Here is a 19,927-nt window from a genome sequence, read left to right as displayed (position 1 = left end):
GCAAGTAATTGTAATTGTTTACGCATCCCTTTGGAGGCATAAAATAAAGGAAAACATAACTCAAGTGCTGTGTGTGCAATTAGGGCATTTTTTTGAACTGATGAATTCTCGATTCTGAGTGTGTCAAACTGCAGAAACAAGCCTTCCCGAGACGAGTGTGTGGAGAGCCGGTGTTGACTCTACTCGGGAGACTGCAGTAGATTTGCTCAGGAAACCTTAATACTGCAAAATGGCCAATATAATCCTAATCCAATTTTTTATTTAGATTCAGTCCAGCTCAGCAGGCACTCATATTTTTGTAGATCTGATGTAGTTGTAGTTTAGAAATAACCACCGCAAAGTCCAGGCAGAATTTAGTCCAATTAACTAACATCTTCAAGTGAATGAAAATAAATGACACCTGTCTCTTGCTCGTGGCATCGATGGTGACTGAGAAAAGGGGCCTCATAAGTCCGTATGAACACTGAAATGAAGCCCTTTGAGATCAGTCAAAGTGTCCTTGAGCAAGACACTGAACTGTGCCGCGGCGCACTGACCCTTTCAGTGAAACGGCATATGAATACGACTCTCCGAGGGAAACAAATTTACGATTAAACTTTGTACACTGGAACACTGTACGAAAAAACTAAACATTTTCAGAGTTTGACAATATGACCCTGAATTTATAGCTTTAGTTTGTGCCTCAGTTATCTGTTCAGTCATAATGTCCTTGAGCAGGACAGTGAATCCCCAACAGTTCACTAACTATAAATCGCTCTGGATGCCAGAGTCAGAAATAAGAAGCCCAAACTGCACTGTGGCAGCCACTGACTCCTCCTCACCCACAAGGGGGAGCCATGTGAGAGGATTTTTAACTTCTATTGATCACTTTCCACCATTTGATTTTCCTCCTCAAGGCCTTCACCATCTGTGCAACTTTGATGGTGTGTGCTGAAATTAAAATACAAGCCATAGGCAATATTATTTTTTGTCTGTAGTCCAGCTAAGAAAAATATAACACGAGGAAAAAAACAAAATACAGTCATGTGCAGCAACAAGGAAATCCTAGTCATAGACTTTAAAAATTTTTTTTTTTATAGATGCTTAAAGGTGAACTGCTGCCTTCAGGGATACATATCAAACACGGGAACTTCAAAGAGTTGTGTGTTGCATCGTAATCTTTTGTTGAATCAATTGAGCGTATTGTGTTGTGTTTAATATCTTTCACCATGCGTTCTCTTTCAAAGACAGACTATTTATTGATATTCTGCAGCAAAATAAATCAGACACAAACCCGAGTCCTTGAAGAAATCCACTATTTCAAAGGCTTTTCAACACATCTCTGATATCTTCTGCGTAATTCAAATGCATAAATGAAAAAAAATAAAATCTATTTCTCATAGATGCTGGTTTGTAGACACACTAATGTTTTCACAGATGTTTTCCCCCTTTAAGAAGCAGAAGTTTAACAGAAGAAGTCATCGTGGCTTTACCGTAAATGTCTTGCACAGTGGACGGAAAGTCCAACTGCACATATAATGACATTTAAATTCACACCTACCGAGTATCTAAAAGAAAAGAAGGTCACAGTTTTCATACTGAAACCACAGACGAGATGTGTCCTCAAGAGAGTTCATGCGCAGACATCTTTTATTAGATGTTCGAAGAAAAAGAAGATTCTTCGAATTGTAGTGCGGATAGTTCTTCTCATAATTAAGTCATGTGTTGCAGCCCAAAATCCAGCGTCAGCACAAAAGAAGAAAGATGATTGTGAGAAACAGAGCAGATGCATGAGTCACTAAAAATATGTGTGAGCCTCGAGCGGCGAGTAATGCAGCATCACAGTTACTCTTGAGAAGATACTTAACAAAATGGTGATTTCACATTTTTCATTTTGAGATTTTTGGTCCATTTTCTACTAATTACTTCATCACTCGTATGAAAGCTCAACATATTGTAAAAATACTACACTTGTCCGGAAGTCGGGGTGTCACAGTGAAAAGTCTTTTGTAAAAGCTGATGGATATTACATTTCTGTCCGGTCTTTATTCAAAATGTGGTGTGACAGCAGCACAAGCAGAGTGGTCATAAAGGAAGTGAACTGAGTCATAACGAGTCGCACTGGAGCAAACCTCTGAGTGCCATTCACTGCTGACAAATTCAACTTTTTATTGTTCGGAAGAAGAGGCGTGTGCTTTTTCTTTCTTTATTTCTTTAACACGGCCAAATTGAAAAGCCAGGAAATGCATGCGCAATATACTCCAGTATAATGTCTAAAGTCTTAAAATAAATGAGATTGACACACTAACCAGATGTGATAAGAATCAGATGATGGATCCATTTGCAAACCTGCAGCCACGGTGCATAAAAAAACTGCTCACAGGAGTTTTGTTTCACCAAGTTGTGCAGATAATCATGGAAGAGGACGACAAAAAAGAGCTGATAAATTATGCTGTATCTGTTAGCCAGTCAAGCCTCACTCCCGTGGCAGCCTGCGGGTGATGTAAGGTGCAGTATATTGCAGAAGGGGCCTGATTAAACAACTGTCCTACATGCCATGCCTGCAGTGAAGACCCACATACCTTTAATCATAAGGCTGTCAGTGGAGCTTTAAATACCCTGCAGGACAGAGGCTTTAGTTGGTTATTAGCTTGACTACGTTCTCATGCCACCAGCTGGGTAGATTTCATTCTCTCCTGGACCGCTTTGTGCTGCCGGCCTACTTTCTTGTGACCGGAAAGCAGCGCAAACACAATCAAAAACATGTCTTGGCTGTCATCCAGGTGCCAGATCAAGGAATTGTCGAAGAAACCTTTCTTTCTGTAGGTGTTTATTCATGTCCGACCTATATAGAAGCGGCAGGGATGTGTTGTATTTGCTTAGCAAAACAGTCATGATGAAGACTTAGAGTACAATATGTAGTAAAGGTGTTTTACAGCTTCACTGTGTTATATGCTGCACTGTCAGCTCACGTGCTGCAGAACAAACACAGTAATGATACCACCGTTTCTAATTAACCTCATGCCCGACTGTGCAACTTACTATACATTTTCAACCTTTATGCATGCCATGTATTCAGCTAAGTCAGGTTTTTGTGTACATCCCTGCATTCCTATTAAATACAGCACTTGTGTTATTTGATCTGCATGTGTTGCCCTACTTCTTCGGGCTCAGCACTGACAACTCTTACATTCTAAATATATCTTTTACACCCACAGCAGGAAATGAGAGTGGTCTTGATTGACAGATTAGTCAACTGTAATAAATTTATCTCTGTTTTAGCAACTCATTACACATTTCTGATTGCAGTATGCAGTAAATCGAGTCAGATTTTCTGGCAAAGCCCTTTGTCACAGTTCTAATCTCAAAGGACTGGAACAATAACTAAAAAATGCAAAATGAACTATTAATGTCCAAAATTACATCCTAAAATAGAACAAAAAAGAAAAGAAAAGAAGAAGGTAACTTTATCTTAACCGCCTTTGGAGCACATTTAAACACTTATTTACACGGCTGCAACTGAAGGGGGGCATTACATTCATGGTACAGTGGGAGAAAGTCACGAGAATGCCAGTAAACATGAAGCTCAACATTTATTATTATTGATTTATATAAGTTAATAATACATTAATAAATAGTGTATACCATGCTGCAAGAAATGTATTTGTGAATCAAATAATATGACTACAGCCACGTTGTTAGTCATTCGTTAACTGTTTATACAGCAGCTATAGATGTTGCACAGAAGTAATACTTCGGTATATCTGCTTACAACTTTCTTCAAGTGTTTAAATGCTGCTATTAAAATGCTAAAAAAAAAAAAAGAAAAGAAGTGGAGTGGGTGAATGAAGTATCGCTATCAAAAAACACATTAAAATACTGAAAAAAGAAAGCAGTTTGAAGGGATGTAATGTTGAAAACAAAATGCAACAGACACAGAACAGACACATCAACACTTGGGTTGACATTCAGATAAATTATCGTTCATATAGTCAGTGCTGTCGGGTCATCTGATAAAGGAACCTCAATGACGCCTGAGTTTGCCACACAGATCAGAAAAGAAAAAGTTGGGGGGAGAACTGCACAAAATCAATCTATAAGTGGATGCTGAATCCAGGTGTGGGTGTTAAATAAGTATTGAAATAATCAGCTGCAATCTGAAAAACTTAATTTGGAAAATCCAGTCATTGCTTTGGTCACCCAAAACAAAACAATCAAACATTGGCTGAATTTTTATTTGGGTTTCCTGCAGACTAAGTAATCAGACATCACTTTCTAATCTGCAAACCTGTGACGGGCTTTTGTCATTTATTTCTGACATTTAAGACTCAATGATTAATCAGAAAATAGCTGATACTGAAAACCACTGTTGACAGCAGACCTTACATCATTCCTTCTTCTTTCTGTGTGACTTTGTGTTATAAAAAGTGGCCGAGACAGTGTTGGAATAGCTCTGCCCTTTGAAATGCCACCGCTGTACCATGTGACCTCGTGTTAAGCCAGCCTTTGGGGGAGTTTACCTTGACATTTGCAAAAACTTTTGGCGGGGTTCACTTGTACAAAATTGGTCACGATCATATATTTTTGAACTGCTTTTGATAAGGACGATGTTTTCTGAGGGATGTCGAAGATCCTTCGGAAGTGACGTTTTTGCTGAGCTAAAAAAAAGATACTGTTTGTCCTATCAGCCCTCAAAGAATAAGCTGAGTAAGCAAAAGCCCTTCGAAGGTGGAAACACTGTAATGATACGTTATGTTTTATTTATCCTTATCTTCTGTAGTGCCAAGGTTTTAAAATTGCTTATGTATTTATAAAGCCCTAAAAGCCTGAATTTTTTTTGCACTATGCAGCTTCTAATTTAACCTATAATAAATTCTATACTTGGTATTGTCAGTATGTTTTTCAGGTGGATGCTTTTCGTTAGAAGGCATTCTTACGTTTCATTAATATAGAAATGAGGATTAGAGGAACTTTAAAGGGCCTCTCATTAAAATCTCTTAAATTTTCTGTTAGTGAAAATGTTTTCCGGTGAAACATTTCTTTATTTCTTTTTTGATTCGCTCACTGTTTTCTGGTTTGAGTGGCTCAGTTGGGAAAATGTGATGTCACATATTCTGCACACCAATCAGAGCTCAGAAACATTCAAATCAAAATGTGATGTCAATTTGTGATGCTCCCAATCTGCCATTTATCAAATTTGATCAAATATTCCTACATTTTAAATTTTGATTTTTTTTTTGTGCGCTCATTTTGACCTGAATATTTAATTTGATTTAGAAATCTATATGATGTTTTAAGATGCTTTAAAAAAATATGTTTTGCTCGACTTGCAATTTTTTTTTTACTAATTCCTGGAATTTTACTGCAAAAAACTAATTACATCGCAATTTTTGACACGATCCACTGCAAAATCAAGTATTTTTGATAAATCACAACAAAAACTGGAAAATCCTGGAGAGACTGACTACTGCTGAAATAATGCAACCATAAATATGATAAAGATGGGGTTCAATTATATTATAAGTTTATGGCTTATTCCTTTAGGTACTACCTGATAAAGAGTCAAATGAAATCACTTCATGTAATAATAATCAGGCTCCATGACACAGAGGTATTTTAATTCTAATCTTTTTTTTAAATTTTATTTATTGAACTTACAGAGCCATGGGGTGTGAAGTAAAGAAGATCATCATAAAAGGGATGTAGCTTTACAAAATGGACAATCTATGACTGTAACATAGAAAACAAAGGTTAAATCTGCTTTCAAAATAAGAGATTTAGATGCTGTTTACTTAATAATTGAATTACGTTTTGTAACCACCTCTCTATATATTAGTTTTCATCACTAGTGATGGAGTCTACGTCAATTATTTTCAAAATCTTTTCTGTAATGAATCTTTTTTTTAATTTTTTTTTTTTTTTAATCCGCTTACCTTTTTGTAATTTCTTTCAAAGAAAAGATATCAGGCAGAGCAATTATTGGTATTAGAGCTACTCATTTTACAGAGGAGAGCCAGAGTGAGGTCAGAAGCAGCTGACTTCTCATCTAAATGCTCCCAAATGTTAGCAAATGTTCCCCACGGCGATCATTAAAATGTAATCTCACTGTAACATTGGCGCACAGTTGCTTTCCCGCTTTCTTTCGGCTTGCACTGCTAAGACATTAAAGACGTGAATTCTGTACATCTATTGAGCAATTTCACACTCTAATCAGACGAGCGGTGACGTTCAAGTTTCATCGACCTCTAAGAACGAGCGTGATGTCTCCGTCTTGTGGCTCCGGTCCAACAGGAGGCTCCTTTCATCTCGCCAATCACTCGCTATTTGACAAACCCACTGATTCAACTCTCTTTTGCTCCCATAATGAGATGGATTTTAAGTGCTATCCTTTTTGATCTTTCAAGACATTTTTATCTCCACGATCCCAGCTCCTGGTCTGAGGATCAACCGCTTTTCAACATCTACGCGATCCAGTTCAGAGCACTTATCTCACTCTGCAGTCGTACATTAAAAGCTAAACTCTCTTTAATGGAACTGAAGTGACTAAAAGCACTTTGTATTCAAGACCCTGATCATAGCTGGGTAATTTGAGATTCATGTGGAAACTAGAGCTAAAAATACGTGCACCAGGTATCAACTGGTGCTGTTCAAATAATTGTTTACAAATACGGTTGATGCAAAACAGGGACGAAAACATAAAACAACGAGCCCACTAAACAATCAACAAGCCATTTACTGTTGTGCATATTTTTCAAATTAAGGCTCATGATAAAGAGGCGATGACGCAAGAGTTATTATTGCTTAGGAACCTCAAACACTAACGCCTCATGCGACGGTGATCTCTGACCACGCAGCCATGCATCCAGCAGCTTCGATATCAGCTTTTCTTTTACAGCCCACTTTCCGAGATCCCAGTAACACCAAGATAATCCAATAAACGCCCACGAGTGGACCCGTTGTACAGGTGTGTGTCCTGGCCCTGTTCCCAGCCGTGGGAGAAGTTTGAAAATTAGCTCACCGATCATAAATTATACTGAAACTTAATCTTGGTTTCTGTGTTTACAAGACTTACTGTACATAAAGGACACATGCTGGCTGAAAAAAATAATCGCGCTTGTTTGGCAATAAACTGCAGAGCACTTTGAAATGAGACTACACCAGAGTTTCCTTTTGGTATTTCTGTGTAAAAGGGATTGATGTGATCATTATAAAACTGATTAGCTGGCGTGAGCTGGGAGCCAAGGACTGAAAATCTATTCGTGTCCATGGCTATTATGTTGTTGTCTGTTTTTCACACAGATTTCTGTCGTCTAACAGTCGTTCTTTGGACTCAGGTCAGACTTGATAAGGCTGCCGGCCAAAAGTACGGGATTATCTTTTCAACGACGCGAGCTTCATGTTATTAATGTGTCACTGGAAATGAAATGAGTCCAGCTATGTTGGACACAGAGTCACTCTTCAAATAGTAATGTGGTAGCTTAGCAGCCACTGAACACTTCTGTCGGGACGGGAGAATTATGTTGTTATTTTCTTCCCCCCCGCCGCAAATATAAGGAAGCTTATAGGTTCATGCTCGGGGTATTAACAGAGGGATTAGCAGGAAGCTTCTGGGATGCTCAAGTCCGTGAAGCCCAGAGAAGCAATATCTCCATTGTTGAGATATCTAGTTGATGTAACACAATTAACTATTTATTTCAAACACTGTCGTGTAGAGGCGAGACGGAAGCGGTTTTCATTCCTTATGTGTTACATCTAACCTGTTGTGGCAGTGCACAGTCTCGTCTCAGACGATGGCTCGTCTCTTCTGATCTGGACCAAAACAAATTTACAGATAAGACGCGGCTGTCACCGAGAGATGTTGGTCAGATAAACTGTGAAATTAAGAATTAGCAATATGCGCTACAAAGCTTTTTTTTGCCTCTACTGTGCTCAACTCCATGAAAATAAAATGACTCAAAGTTGATTGTCAACACCAGACTGTCACTGATACAGTCCATTACACCGAGACGTGGATCTGACGAGGATACTGCACCCGCTCACCTATACCAGGAACCCCCAAACATACCTCTCTTTGAGGCCTAATATCTAAATAATTATGGAATTATTTTAAGAGGGACCACCAGGACACTGATTAAAAGGAATGGCAACATAATGACTTACAGAAAAAAATGATTGACTTTGTATTTCACAAAAGAAATGTATGCGTTTTAGGTGGTAGTCTATGGGAGCCAGATATTTTTTTTGGGCCAGCCCCCAGTGGCCCTCAGTGGTATTGCACTTTAAGGGACTTCCACATTTACTTCATTTTTCAGGCCCAAAGGGTACATCGAACAGGAGGCAAATCGTGTAATACACGTCTGTCCACTAAAGGGAAGCAAACGTGAGAAAACCATGTATGTGGCAGATCAAGAGTCCGCGTAGTGAATTTTTTTTTTTTTTTTTTTCCTAACCCTATAAACACATGGATTTCCACATTGTTTTGTTTTCCAAAAGCACCTGACGCTGATCCGATACGCTTCCCTCTAGTGGGAAAGCATGCGTATGACACGCTTTGTACATTTTAGATACAGTCTATTTGTAAAACCAGTGGTGGCAAGTATGTTTGCTCGAGAAAAATTCTAAATAAATATTTGATATAATTGTAGACAGTTATCTCATTAATTTCTCTCTAAACTTCTCATGTGGTTTGATTTAAAAAAAAAACCATTTGATGCCAAAAGACTTGAAGCTCCATGTTTCATAAAAACGCAAGGGATTTGTTTTTGTTTTCCTGCTCCATAAATCATCTAATGATCACTCAGTTGGTAACCAATTAATTGAATTACCCACATGCAACTTGATGATCTAGTCACACTTCAACCAGCTGTAAGAGTAATATTAAATGCAGGACTTTGACTTTTTCAAAGTGAGTGTTATCAGTTGTAACATTGGTGTTTTTCTTCCACCTCTGACAGATCATGAAGTAATTCATGGGAAAATGTCTACGCAGTGTGTGATCCTACAAAAGAAATGGTATTGCATATGTTATTGATTTCCTCAACAGAAATGTTGTCAGTTCCTTCCTCTTTCTCAAGACCTCAGGAGGCCGAGAGATTATTTTTATTTACGCAATTGACAGTAAAGGAAGAAGGTGAAGCGCGCAGTCACGTCTGCTTCGTCCCACCACTCGATCATCTCCACCCTTCGCCATTTGCGCTTCAAAAGGCTGCCGATAACACAACAGAGCAGCTCTCATCTCTGCTGTCCGTGTTTGTGCTCTTCAACAACGCGAGCACTCTGACACTTTGTTCATAGCAGCCATGTCAATTTGAACTTCAAAGTGGCCCTTCCCATTGAGCACAAAGAGAATGGATATTCCGATGGCTGGTTTATTTTCTGGAAAGTATTACTCTACAGTACGCTGTGACTCCAGCAGGTTTTTTACAAGCTCACAGTGATTCTAGTTACAATATTCAGTAATAATTCAATTAAAAAATAATTTCAAACAAATTTTAAAAATTGTTTACTTTTCACTTAAATATTCAGGGACTTCATAGGACACTAAAATACTCCATTAAAAATCTCACTAATTTAATTCATTTATTGTCAGCAGCTCCATTAAGCATTATCGCTCACCCTCTCTATTTAACCTCAGGGATAAGGGGTAAAAACTCTCGTGAGTGCAATAAGCTATATCTATTTTGGTCAAATGAAACATGAACTTACAAAAGATTGTAACATTTAAGAATAAAACTCTTCAATAGGGAAAGAAATCTGGATCATGGAAGCTAATAGATTCATACATTGTCTACTGCTCGTTTTTATAATGCGTGACTTTATTCTTGCTGCCTCAGTCGCCACACAGACTGCTGCCGCGCTGAAGGCTTGCCTCTGTACTTCAACACATTTGAACCATGTCCTTGTTCTATTTTGTGTGCTCTGTCACAAATACCATCCTATTGCATCAGCTTTGTCTGACTGCATTCCCAGTGCTGTGAACGCTGAAAAACACCTCCGGGTTGTGGGTCTGCTGCTGCCATTCACAGCCTGTTTTTCACACCACTCAACCTGTCCAGTGCTGCTGGGAAAATCCCTTATTTTCCTTTTAACACACCCATTTGCAACACACCTGCCTGGAACCTCCATCATTGTTTATTTTGAGCATTTGGAAGCCTTTATAACACACCCGAAAGAGTGAATAGGTCTATTTATTGCCACGAGGCTCACCAACGCCGCTGCAGTCACCTACTGACATTACAGTTACTACTGCAAATGCGACTGCTGCTATACCTCAAATTCTACCTCAGCTAACATAATCATCTCGTTCTACAAATTAAACTTTTAAACAGGAAATTTGTTCATGACCTTTAGAGCAACAAATAGGCGCTTTCTCATCAGCAGCACAACATAATCTGTTACAGTAATAAGACTTGTTATTCCTCATTATTCTGACTTGCCGTTCTATTATAACGTCACCTTCCCTCATCCTTTGCCTTGGTCCTAATAACTACAGACTGTAGTGGGCTTTTGACTATCAGTAGATCTCGATTTGAGACACTTCTCAAATCCTCTGATTCTGTCCTTCTTCTTGGGAGTTCCCTCTTCCTCTTCCTCAGGGTTGTACTCAACGAATTTGAGTGTTTTTGTGAATATATTCCATATAAAACACGTAAATGTAATAAAATATTTACCAAATTTATCTTCTGCAAGTGTGGATTTGCATTTAGTCCTTTCTTTTGAACAATAAAATATATAGAGAAAATATAGTTGAGTGGTTGTGTTTTCTCTTAAAAGTTACTGAACAATTTTAAAAAAATCTAAGTTTATCTGGACTGGTGATGGGGTAATCATAGATTCTATATAAAGGGGGAACTTCAGTAAACTATTTTGAAATCCTTGTCTATGACCTTGCTCCTCCTCTTCCTCTTTTATCTTCTGCAGTGTGGATTTGAAAATGCATTTAGTCCTTCAAGTTGATAAATAAATAAATGCTCATTTTTTCAATGAAAAGTAACTGAACAATATAAATAATTCGAAGTTTGTCTGGGTTGGTGGTGGGGGAATCATAGACTGTATATAAAGGAGGAACTTCAGGATACTATTTTGAAATCCTTTTCTTTGACCTTGCCCCTCCTCTTCCTCTTTTTATCTCGTGATAAAAAAATAGAATGTGTTGTAGCTGTTAACTAAATATGGAAATGTTCGAGGATTTAACCTTGTATGCTTCTTGTCACACATTCAGTGCTGTGTATAACATTTTCCATTGTCAGTGGGGACAGCTTTAATGTGAAAAATAATCTTCTGACTCGGGTATCATTTGAGAAGATAAGAAAAAATAAAATATGAAATGTGAAAGTACAGAAATGGGACCCTGTATTCATTTCTCTTTTGATTTGTTCCTCTGTCTCTTGCCAAGAGGCTGAATTGTCTCGGGCTAACTACTAAAGCGGGTTGTCCTGCAGTGATGAAATATCACCGAGCATTACAGCAAAGTTTGTGCTCTGGCAGCATTTTAGGAAAAAAAAAACCTCCCTGATGTCACTGTGTAAAAACCAGCTATTGCAGTGGAACGCACCAGCTTGCATAACAATATGTGACCGTCCAAGATTTATTTATGGAATACAAAACAAGATGATTTCAGACAGAAGCACAGTGCCTGGAGCTCATACGTTTTCTGTTTTGGTTGTTTGTCTAGTGTACAGAAGAATTTTAAATAAGATCAATAGCAGCGGCAAGAAATGAGTGACACTGTAAAAAAAAAAAAAAAAGGGTAAATATCTAAGTTGGAGTCATGTCAGATGGGAACAAAATACCCAAAACTCACATATGGGAATGAAACGTTTATGGACTAAGCTCAAGTGAAACTGCCTCTGAGTGATTTACATACATTAACCAACATCAAAGGGACTCTTTGTACACCTCTGAGTCATTATTACTTCAAAAGCTTGTGTCTGTGACTTCGCAAAATTAACCAGGACTACCTGCACTTCATGTTTCACCTGTTTATGACAAACTCGACCCTGCTGCTGTTTTAGTAGGTGGTGAATACAAAAATAAGGCCACTGACCTCACTGACTTTTTCAGCTGTGGTGACCTGAAGGAGTCAGAATTATGTCAGAAACGGAAACCTAATCAATCTGAACAAAACACGAGTCAGTCATGGTTTATTATGTTTTATTATTGTGTGCATATGGCTATCCAAACAGGAGGCCTCTGTTTGGACAACCATTGAGGTGGCACCTCTGCCCTCGCCACATGTTGTGAAGGGAGGAACTGCTCTGACAACATGTCATCTCTTTTGTCAAATGCTTTATTTCCCTACTCCTCCTCACAATTATAAAGTGGCGTCCGCGAAGAAGCAGCGGGCACGGATAACTAAATATGATTTAATAACCTACGATCAAACAGCCTTGCAGAGACTGTCTGTGCCACTTATATTGAAAAAAAGAAAAAGAAAAGGGGGCCAGTTGTTACCACGGAAACCATGTTTGGCAAGCGAGGGTGATAAATTGCAGCAGTATCTCTCTAATAATAATTTCTATTATCTGCACTGGATGTTTAGATTATGATGTAAATAGGGGGATGTGACAGCAGGTTGGAGATGAAGGCTGGTGAAAAGGGGAGATCATATAAAACCGCTGAGCAGCTACCACATGTGGGTGTGCCGAGAGACACGCAGCCAAGGTAAGCCATGAATTACACCTTCTTTTTATTTTTTGAAGTAGTTTCTTTTAAAAAAAAATATTAAAATGGAAGCTTGTGGAGGTGGATGAGAAATTTGTCAATTGACAAAAATTGCAACCGCCGACAAAGAGGAAGTCTTGAAGTTACTGAAATTGGTGAGGATTCTTTGGTTTCATCACATTTCTTCACAACGCTGTAAAATAAAACTTCCCCCTGCTTTGTCAGTCTACTATAAGAGATGAGCTTTTTCCGCACATGCTCACTTTTACTTGATGCAGCTCATTACATAAAGGGTAAGAAATACGATTTTCTTTATATTATGCAAAAGCTGTTATTTATATTACACAAATTTACTTACCTCAGCTTTTATTTTATATTTCCTTTATAATACAGAAGAAGATAAAGACATTATTTTGAGCACTGCACCTTGTTTTAAAGACATGCCAGCTAAAAGCTTTGAGGTGCAAAAAATGACCTGGTGTAGTGAACTCATTAAGTTTATGAGGGTCATCATTTTCACAACATGTCCAGTATTTTTGCATATAGTGAAACAGGGGCTGGGAGTTAATGATAAAGGCCTCGTTGCACTGTATTTACAACACAGAGCAAGCAATAACACAGCATTACAGTTTGTATACAAACTCATATGCCACACTGAAATACTGTCTTCTCATTAAGAGATTATACACCACCACAATAAACTCTGAAGTAGGCATATGGAAATAAATTAAGAGGGAGTAGAGGGGAAAAAAATAATTACAGTTTATCTCTATGGTCCTAAAGTTTGTAGGCTAAAATTATATGTATAAAAAGTAAAGCGGTGTGTTCTTGGACCGAGTGTCAAATGTACAATAGTTGGAAACACTTCGCTGTGCGGTGTGGTAATTCTTTCCATTCTCTCTTATCGGCAGAGCTCAAAGCCCTCGAGTAAATGATGAGCGCTGGTTTATTGGTGGGGACAGGAAAACCACGCTGTCTCGTCACGTTTGTTCCAGGCCACTGACCCAATAAGAAGCCTTCGTCTCCTGCGGTTCGGACTGCCTGGCAGAACAAACCTCCCCGAGCTGCGGCCCATTCATCCCCCCAGAGTCAAGAACATAATGTGACACGTCTCGATCCCTGACTGACTTGAGTGACATAAACCGAGGCCACAATGCAGGAGTGCCACACCGGGCTGTGTCTCTCCATCTACATCATTACCTTTGTGCTGGGCTTCCCGGCTAATATCCTCGCCTTCTACACTTTCTGTATGAAAGTGCGGCAGAAACCCACTCCGATCGACATCCTGCTCCTCAACCTGACTATCTCCGACCTCCTCTTCCTCCTCTTCCTACCCTTCAAGATGCAGGAGGTGATGAACAACATGCTCTGGGATCTGCCCTACCCCCTCTGCCCGCTCTCCGGCTTCATCTTCTACATGACCATTTACAACAGCACCTTCTTCCTCACTGCCATCAGTGTGGAGCGCTACTTGGGTGTGGCTTTCCCCATTCAGCACACCCTGAGGCGCCGACCTGCGTATGCTGTTGTGGCCAGCATCTTCTTCTGGATTTTCACCATCATCCACTTGAGCATTGTGTTCATCATTCCCTTTATTGGCTCAGAAAAGCCCCAGAATTTCAACGCAGGCAACAATGCCACAGCTAACCATATCATGAGGGGCAACACCAGGGACGTATGCTATGCGAATTTCACAGAGGAGCAGCTAAAGATCCTCCTGCCGGTGCGTCTGGAGCTTTGTTTGGTGCTGTTTTGCATCCCTTTCCTGATTTGCAGTTTCTGCTACATCAACTTCATCAGGATTCTGTCAAAGCTGCAACACATTGACCGGCGCCGGCGCCTCCGGGCCATTGGCATGGCTTTGGGAACGCTGCTGGTGTTCGCTTTATGTTTTGGCCCCTACAACATCTCGCACATTGTGGGTATCATTACCTGGAAAAGTCCTGAGTGGAGAAGCAAGGCCCTGCTGTGCAGCACCTTTAACGCCTGTCTGGACCCTCTTATTTTCTACTTCTCTTCCTCTGCTGTGAGAGGCAATGTGGGTAGTGTGATGAAAGGGGTTAAAAGTCGCCTCAACAGGTGCCTGTCCTGTCACGCGGTGCAGGGGCAAATTAACAAGACTGGAAAAGATAAGGAGCACAGGCAAAAGGACGTCAATACTATCTCTGATCTGTGAGCGGCTAATTTATTTCTGCGTCCCTGCACGCAGGAAATTAGCGCAGTTTTTTTTTGTTTTTACACGTGAGAAAAAGACTGCCCTGTACAGTGCACCGCGTCTATGTTTGACTCTGATGAACTTCCTTGTTGGAGATGAGATGAGACAGATAAACTTCTGTCTGCCTGAGCGAGGCGCAGCAATTGTACATGCAGTGTAAAGTGTGAAGCAACAGAGACAGGCTACTTTGAACTGTCACATAAAATGAAAACGCAGCGGAGATGGCAACATAATAAATATCTAAACAACAGCTCTGGATTTCCTCTGCACAATTTTGTATCCATCTATCTAGCTAGCTATCGAGCTGTATGGATGCACATACTTTATGTTTAGACCACGTAAGACGGGTTCTAACGACATAATATAAAAGAAAGAAACCTTATTTTCGTACACAAATCAGATAGATTTTTTACATATTTTATGTATTTAAAGGCATCAGTCCAGGATGAGATCATCCTGTTTGTGTGTGTTCATACACGTAAGCGAACGTAACGCAGGAGGAAGAAAAAAATGGAAGCCACATCGGAGATATAAAGACAAACCACACAAACCCTATTTTCATAAACTAGTCATATAATACATTTACGAAATTAATGACTGCAATACGAGCATCAGTCGGGAAGAAGGTGGCTGTGTTTGTACATGAAAGAGGAGAGATAAGGACTAATTTGTTTTTGAAAGAGTGAATGACGAACGGGAAGATTGTACGTAAATACCCACTGCATGGCATGAATTCAAAAGTGATCACCAGATCAGTCCTGTTGTATGAAACGTACATATCTCCTTATGTACGTTTAATGGAATTCATGAAAGTAGGATCAAATGAAAAATAAAGGATTAAGCGCGAGCAATAGAAAGTTTATTGAGCGTAAAAGCAGTCTGTTTTTGATGCTACTAATCTGTTTATACAGTAGATACAGCTGCGTGCTCCGAGTGTAACGTTCATCATCTCCGGCAGCGTGTGTTGCTCCTGGCGGTGTGGGCAGGCCTAAATTTAAAATGAACTTCCTCCGACACGTGAATCAAGATCTCACCCCACACACTGCTAACATAAACAATGCTATCACACAAGCAAACGCTGGCATCGGCTGTAATCCTGTTTTGTGAGGATTAGGCCCGCGCCGAGGTTGAGCTGATCACTGTATCTGTTTGACAGGTGGATCATGCATGAAGCATTCATTTTGACACACAGACTGAGTGCATGACTAAGATGCGCGGGCCAGCAGCCGCTGACACAATGAACAAAATCCCAAAACATGCTAGTCAGCATGCCGCCGCGATAAAAAATAAATAAATAAATCAAATTAAAAAAAAAAAAACTCAGGAGATAAACAGCTTTGATGTGGAGAAAGAAATCGGCGATGCGTCAGAGTATACAGCTTGAGAAAAGCAAAGCAGAACATAGTGTGCATACATGTGTACAGTGTACTGTATAAGCATACATACACAATGTGTGCATATGTAGCTTGAAATTGGGAGAAACTTCCGAGCTTGTATGAAATAGAGAGGAATCCCTGCAGATCATTTACTTGTGATCATTTACTTGTGATGCAGATTCGTTGGTAATTCAGAATTAATCCTATTCATTCTGTGTGACTCTGGACTTGAATTTCTATGAGGTTGTTTGTCAAAGGTCGGTCTGCTGAGATGAGCCGCTGGTCCTTTTATTTATTTTCTCTCCTATTTCATTTTGTGTTTCCGGGAAGACAATAATTGGTTATTGCGTCAGTGTTGACTTTTTCCTAACAATGTGTGATAGGTAACAGGGATAAGGCAGTAGAAAAAACGGCACCGTGTGAGCATGTCTGCATGTGTGTGTGTGTGTGTGTGTGTGTGTGTGTGTGTACATGATGTGTTCACCAAAGGCAGAGAAAAATATTGTACTCACGTGGCAGACATCATTTTCCCTGCACCCTGAAATGTTTGACTGCCGAGGAGAGCAGATCACATAAATTAAACATGGATTTTAACAACTTACTGTAAATCATGCTAAAGAGCTTTATTCGCTCACCTTCCAATATATACACGGCGGTCACTGCAGAGAGGAAACACATCCTGAGAATATTCAAGTGCACAACCAGGTCATTGGGGGGAAAGGCATCTGGAAGGTAGAGCAAAAAAAAACAACAACAACAACAAAAAAAAATAGCCAACACTGATTAGCACTGACTTATCATGTTATTGAGCACGACAGAATTAAATCAGGAGGTTGAACTGGCATTGCTTGATGGACATTCTCCTCCTCCCTGGGAGGAGAGGTGTTTAAACATTGATTGGGAAAATCATTAATTTGTTCAAGTATGCTGTATAGCAGGCAATCTGTTGCCTTGGAATGATCAATGTCTGACCCACATTAACAGTCAAGTAGGGCAAACACTGAGCGAGCGACTCGCGTGTGCAATATGTGAGATATGTGAGGCCCTGTCGTCTGTGAATTCTCTGTCGTGCAGACTGTATTATTTGGTAGGGAGTTGCAAATGGACTTGCAAAGTACAGAGAGCTTGTTTTGGGCATCCAGTAAAGGCCAAGTTCATTTTCTGCATCGATAAGGTCAGGCGACTGGCAGTTGGCGCCCCTCCAAAATCTTGTTGAATCATCATTTATCGAGTTGAGCAATTGCATTACAAAATATATGACCCATAACAATTCAAAGATACTAGCCTGTGTATATAAAAACTTGAAGCTGCTCAAATCAATGTTTTTGTGATAGTGGATCAAATGCATAATATAACAGGGTTCATACATACAACGGGGGATTTTAAGCATCTTTCAGCCCATTGTTTTGTTTTTTTGACACACAAATGCTCTAATTTGGTTCACTGTGCCCACTCTTTGGCAGATGTACCGAGCAAAAAGTTAAAAAAAAAAACGCAACTATACACTACCTGCCCCGGACCTAACAGCAGACACACAAAGTTAGCAGCTAACAAGTGAACACAGTCTATCTTTAAATAGCAGAGATTTTCCTCAGAGCTCAAAGGAGAGTTAATATTGGACTTACATTTATAAGATAAACGTTCTGCTAAATATATGCAACGTCTCCAATGTTTTCCAGTAGGCAACTGTTTGCTAATGTGTTTCACCATCCACTTAATAATTAAAGGCTTCCAATAAATGTCAACTGCAACTGTTCTGTTGTACGGACCAATAGTAGGAGCATAACTGAAGCTAAAACGAATGCTTTAATGAAATGCTTTTGTTATTTAACAATTTTTCTTTCAGATTCTGGGTCAATATTAGATCAATACAGCAACTAGGTGCAGTGTTTGTAAAGTGACATGCGCCTACATTTGCTACAGCAGTGATTCATATCTCTGACGACCTTCCTCTCCTTAACAAACAGTAGGTATTGTAATATTTAGAGCAGTTTTTCATTCCAAAGTGACAGAAGAAAAAAAAACTGGATTTTTCCAGAATGGAGTTAAATAATTAAAACTGATGGGTAAAGTCCCATTTTAAATTTTTTTTATTTTTTTATGTTACATTAAGGAACATTAAGAATTTGATTAAAAGCTGATTTACAAATGGAAATTTAAACTGTCGGAAATAATCCCACAACCAATGCCTCCAAAACACATTTCTGCTCTATAACATTATCATATTTGAAAAAATGTATTGATATTCCTTCCTTATTTACCCCAAGGAGGCAGTCATGGCAAGGTGGTCCTGCAGCCCCCTCGTGAAGGTTAACCCTGTTTTCAAGGACTACTTTTTAGGCAGGAAAAAAAACACTGAAGAGATACACTGCCCGGCAATACACTGTCCATCACCTGGAAACACTTTGACTAGTGTGGAGTCCACCAACCAATCTGAAGACAGCAGGGCTCCTTCAGCTGGCTGTTCAGACATGTTACTGTGAAGCTTCTTGGCAGGAAGGGCGCAGTTGGTGACTGACAAGGGATTGAAACTATTTGCTGCGCTTTGGTAGGTCCAGGTGAAACTGAGCTTACTTGGGTGGAATCTCCCAGAGAGACAAAGGAGAGCCCAGTGACTGGTCTGAGGGACTGGGGGGAATCTGGAGGTATAGCAGAAGGTGGTGCTAGTCGGTGAAGGAGGGTATAAAACAAAGTAAACACATCAGATGAGATTATTCAAATTGTAAAAGTCGGTCATTGCAGAGGCAAATAATAACACAGCAAAGGAAAACAGGACAGAAACATGAAAAGAGAAAATGTGGTGGTATTACTCATAATGTAAGGAAGAGTTAAGGAGAAATATTTTACTAATGAAAGGGTAAAAATGGAGATATGCAAGGTACACAAAATATATATCGGCAAAGCATGGGACACAGAAAAAGGAGGTGAAAAACAACATACATCTCAGACATGCACTATATTACAAATAAAGCATGCTGAATAACTAAAGAGTCCTCCACTAAAGTGCTACTCTGAATCATACTGCAATCGCTGTTCATCTATAATTAGAAGGGATAAGTGTCATAAAATCATGACTAAAATGAATAGTTTACGTGAGTTTAGTGTTGCCTGGGTGCAGCATGTTACTATCACCAGCAGGTGGCGGTAATGTACCTAAAAGCTTTTTGCCAAACGCCATCAGGCAACAAAAGAAGGGGAAAAAGAACATGTTGCTACAAGGTCCCAATAAAATGTGTGTGTGTAGCGTGATGAGATGCTACGGTACAATCAGTAGAAACATGTAAAGACACCCACAATCATCAAAATGAAAATGAGATGCGTAAAATCGTCGTCCCTAATATCGTTAACCGTATGTGATTTGAAACAGATGTTACAAAATACTTTATCTACAACAAATAAACGTATACATATAAAATATATTGTCAAAAATATAAATATCAAAATAGATATAAAACAGAATAAGTCTAGACTAAAATGATTAAACAAGAATAACACTGGTAAAAACATGCAATATGAATTGTTATTTGGTGGAGGGAACATTGCATTTGGCGAAAATCAAAGGGAAGCTTTTCTTCCGCACGAGGGATTTCCACATAATAATTTGGCCATCCCTCCCTGCCTTGTTTTCTGGTGAGTTTCAATTCCCTGGGCAAGATCGATACAAGGCACTGCGCGCGGTGCCGGGGTGATTATT

General features: G+C 39.4%; 1 protein-coding gene and 1 long non-coding RNA gene across 3 annotated transcripts in view; one reads left to right on the top strand and one right to left on the bottom strand.

Annotated features, from left to right (window-relative positions):
• Nucleotides 1–16,956, bottom strand: part of LOC138623969 (uncharacterized) — a 31,274-nt gene extending 14,318 nt beyond the window's left edge. Inside the window, exons 1-2 of the long non-coding RNA XR_011311122.1 lie at nt 16,869–16,956; nt 16,746–16,784 (exon numbers count right to left, since the gene is read on the bottom strand). This is a non-coding gene — a long non-coding RNA (uncharacterized lncRNA). The remainder of the gene's footprint in view (nt 1–16,745; nt 16,785–16,868) is intronic.
• On the top strand, nt 12,357–15,143 carry LOC138623919 (free fatty acid receptor 2). Of its 2 annotated transcripts, none has more exons than XM_069703718.1 (2): nt 12,357–12,642; nt 13,554–15,143. In XM_069703718.1, the coding sequence occupies exon 2, from the start codon at nt 13,796–13,798 to the stop codon at nt 14,816–14,818; it is 1,023 nt and encodes a 340-aa protein (XP_069559819.1). In that variant the 5' UTR covers nt 12,357–12,642; nt 13,554–13,795; the 3' UTR covers nt 14,819–15,143. The 2 variants fall into 2 exon arrangements, with proteins under 2 accessions (XP_069559819.1, XP_069559820.1); XM_069703719.1 differs by lacking the exon at nt 12,357–12,642 and adding an exon at nt 12,906–12,935.
• Nucleotides 16,957–19,927: the final 2,971 nt, after the last annotated feature.

This window comes from Brachyistius frenatus, unplaced genomic scaffold (genome assembly GCF_029030835.1).
Source record: "Brachyistius frenatus isolate BFR_SWC_R1_liver_20210118 unplaced genomic scaffold, ASM2903083v1 Contig_48, whole genome shotgun sequence".
Taxonomy (NCBI): domain Eukaryota; kingdom Metazoa; phylum Chordata; class Actinopteri; family Embiotocidae; genus Brachyistius; species Brachyistius frenatus.
Note: the sequence above shows the minus strand (reverse complement) of the source record. Positions and strands in the feature narration are given on the sequence as shown.

Coding starts and splice junctions, on each gene's coding strand:
- LOC138623919 (XM_069703718.1), top strand. CDS start 13,796: ATGCAGGAGTGCCACACCGGGCTGTGTCTCTCCATCTACATCATTACC.